The 3,150-nt window shown below is 44.1% G+C and overlaps 1 protein-coding gene across 4 annotated transcripts in view; it reads right to left on the minus strand.

Annotated features, from left to right (window-relative positions):
- The window catches only part of DROSHA (drosha ribonuclease III), a 150,669-nt gene extending 147,744 nt beyond the window's left edge, over positions 1–2,925 (minus strand). For 2 of the 4 annotated variants that reach the window (XM_037799026.1, XM_037799023.1), the window contains exons 1-3: positions 2,834–2,925; positions 1,655–1,782; positions 758–823 (exon numbers count right to left, since the gene is read on the minus strand). In XM_037799026.1, coding sequence (XP_037654954.1) covers positions 758–777 — 20 coding nt within the window. In that variant the 5' untranslated portion in view covers positions 778–823; positions 1,655–1,782; positions 2,834–2,925. Of the gene's footprint in view, positions 1–757; positions 824–1,654; positions 1,783–2,829 lie in introns of all 4 variants that reach the window. The other 2 variants (XM_037799024.1, XM_037799025.1) reach the window with 2 other exon arrangements.
- Positions 2,926–3,150: the final 225 nt, after the last annotated feature.

Here is a 3,150-nt window from a genome sequence, read left to right on the forward strand (position 1 = left end):
CTGGATTCTTCAGGGGTCCAGCCTGGGCACCCTGATCATTCTCTCTTCTAAGATAACCCTACCCACTTGTGTTTCTCCAATCAGCATCATCTGTCGGTAACTCCCAAGTTATATCACTAGTCACCAACTTCTGAGCTCCAGACCCACATTTCCAACTTTCAATCCAAAGTCTCTCCTTGAATGTCTTACTGATTCCTCAAATTCAACCTAACATACCCTAAAAAAAATTAATGAGAATTAATGATTTCCCCTCCAAGACAATGACTTTTGCTACTTTTTTGTTTCACCCAGGTCTTCAAGGTATAACACCAGGCAATCATTTGACACCTTTTCCTCCCTCGCCTCCCTCAGGTAATTATTAAAAATTTTCTATCATTTCACCTTACTAAATATTTCTGGAATACATCCACTTCACATCATCATCTCTTGCCTAGCTCCTATAATAACATCCTTACTGGCCTTCCACAACCACCATCACTGCCCCCCAGGGCTTTGTTAGGTTCCCTGCTCTCACAACACTGTGCCGCTTCTTGATAGTTCCACAATAATATAATCTATCAACTAATTATATAATCCTAACTTTAATGTCTGCCTGCTCCTCAGAACTACAAGTCCATCATCGCCCACTGCTGAAAGAATGAACACATTTCCCCTCCTCCCCATGCATCTAAATCCTTCCTACCCTCTATGGCCCAACACAGCATTAGCTCCCCTCTGCATTCTCCCAAGCTACTGCCATTACCATACCACCACTCACCATGTATTGCCTTGCATCATGATGTGCTTTCCAGATATAGCATATCTCCCACAGACAATATCAGCTCTAAAGGACAGAAAAAATAAAAATATACATTAAAATATTTTCTAAACTGTAAATACTTTAAAATATGTACCGCAATTATCTTAACACTGATTTTGCATTCTCCAATGCACTTAGCACACTAACAAAATAAGAGCCGAAGTAAAGCTCACGATAAACATAACTATCATTCTTGATTTTCATTCTCAACTCTTCCCACAGAACACTGTTGTGAACATGAATGGCTTTCCAAATACTTGAATTTCAGAAAAATGCTTTAAAAAAAACTCAATTAAATATTAAGTGCAAAAAGCTTTAATGTAGAGACATAGCTTCCTAAAGTCTGACTAGTGAAAAGTTTTTACTGATAGGCTTAAGATAGACTTTCAAGTGGCTAATGACAATAATTTCAGATTATTTACCTATCACTGTGCTTAATAAGTAGCAGGCACCAAATAATATCTGATTAATGATATTATCCAATCTCATCCTCTCATGATAAACCTGGGACCCAGACAGCTGATCTCACCACCAGAGTTTACTCACCACTTACAGAATCGAGTTCAATCTCCATGCTTGGTACTTAAAGCCCTCCACAATCTGGACCCAAGCCTCCTTCCAGGGTTATCCTCCATTACCTTCTTACATTTCCCCAGGTGCCTAACATCCCAAGTACTATTACTCTTCTCTCTAAAATCCCCTACCCTACATCTCTGCCCAATGAATTCCTACCCATCCACCCTATCTCAATGCCACCTCCTCTACGACCCCTTTACTGGTTCCCTTAGAAACAAGCCCTCTCCCTCCAAACTTACATTGCTCTTAACCTATACTTATTTCATTTACAGCACTTACCAGATACTGCCTCATATTATAGTCATGTTTGCACATGTCTAACTCCTCCACTAGATTATTAGCTCCCGGATGACATGGGTTGATTCTCAGTCATCTCTGTATCCTCCACAGCCCCTGGGCAGAGCATCCTGTACACAGTAAGTGGTCAATAAGTATTTACTGTCTCACCAATGATACATGTTTCAACGTTGCTACACATTTTGCTTCCACATATACCCACAACAGATTTGCATTATCAAAACCAGACAGAAAGCAGACCTTTTCATTGATTCATGCAACATGATGAACCTGTACACGAAGAGCACTGTCCCAGGTCTTGGGGATTCAAAGATGACTAAGACGCACACCCTGCAGAACTCAAGGAGCTCAGAATCCACGGACAAATACGTCTTTTAAAAATACAATATAATGAGATAAACACACAAAAACGGGGTACACACGGGGCCTAAGAGAGCACAAAGGAGCGAGCTGAATCTAAAGGAGGGCAGCAGGCAGGATCACTAACACTCTTGTACAGCGGTTAACAATTGAATGGTCACTATTAGCGCCCCATCAATGTTTCTACAGGTACGAAACCTTGAAACACTAATCATAAAACATACCTATTAAAGGCATAGTCAGGCTGCGTTGTGGATGCCAACTTGAACCCAAAAGTCAAGGAATTCATTGCAACTGGAAAAGTAATTACTTTCTGTATATGGGTACTCCTGGGTTACTGTCTGGATGCAGGGGAACTGAGGCAGACGTCTTAAATAGTTAATATGTAAAAAGAGCTGCAAAGTGTGGCTGCACTTTTATTAAGAATTCCGTCTTTCCCCCAGTTGAACCCGCAGGCGGGTCATCTTCCTTGCGCTGATTCGTAATTGCATGTTTACCTGTTCGCATCTCAAGCCAGACTGCGAGCCGCACGGGGAAAACTGGGCTCACTGCCTCGCTCCCCTCCGAGGCCCGGCCCGGCCTGGCCCACAGCATGCACTCCATAAATGAATGAAAGGTTCATTTTTCATTTCTATATTTGAGGGGGGCCGGGCCTAGGGTCGCTGTTTGCCCTTAGCTGCAGGTCTAAAGAGGGGCTGCCCGACACCAACTCCCAAGCACCTCTCTCTCCTGTCCGGTTTATATCTGGACACTCAGAAACATGCCCTCTCCGAACACCCACAAAGTACCCCTTTTACCTACAGAAGGCTCTGGAGCCGCGAAGTCGTAGTGAGAGCAAACAGAAGCTTATATTGCAGCCGCCAAGGCAGTGGCGCCACCCGCGCCTCCGGAACAGGAAACCGAGGGAATTAAAAAGCAAACCTACGGAAACTGAGACAAGGGAGGGGAAAAACTCTGTAGCTTGCCGCAGCGCCCTGCGCGACGTGATTGGTACGTCCACAAGAGCGATGGACATGTTAGCCAATCATCCACGTCGAGTCGTCCGGCGCTTGCTCCCTCCCTCTCTGTCCTCCAATCCAGAACCACAACCGGGTGAGCGCGCGCTTCCTTCGGGGAGT

This window comes from Choloepus didactylus, chromosome 11, assembly GCF_015220235.1.
Source record: "Choloepus didactylus isolate mChoDid1 chromosome 11, mChoDid1.pri, whole genome shotgun sequence".
NCBI lineage: Eukaryota > Metazoa > Chordata > Mammalia > Pilosa > Megalonychidae > Choloepus > Choloepus didactylus.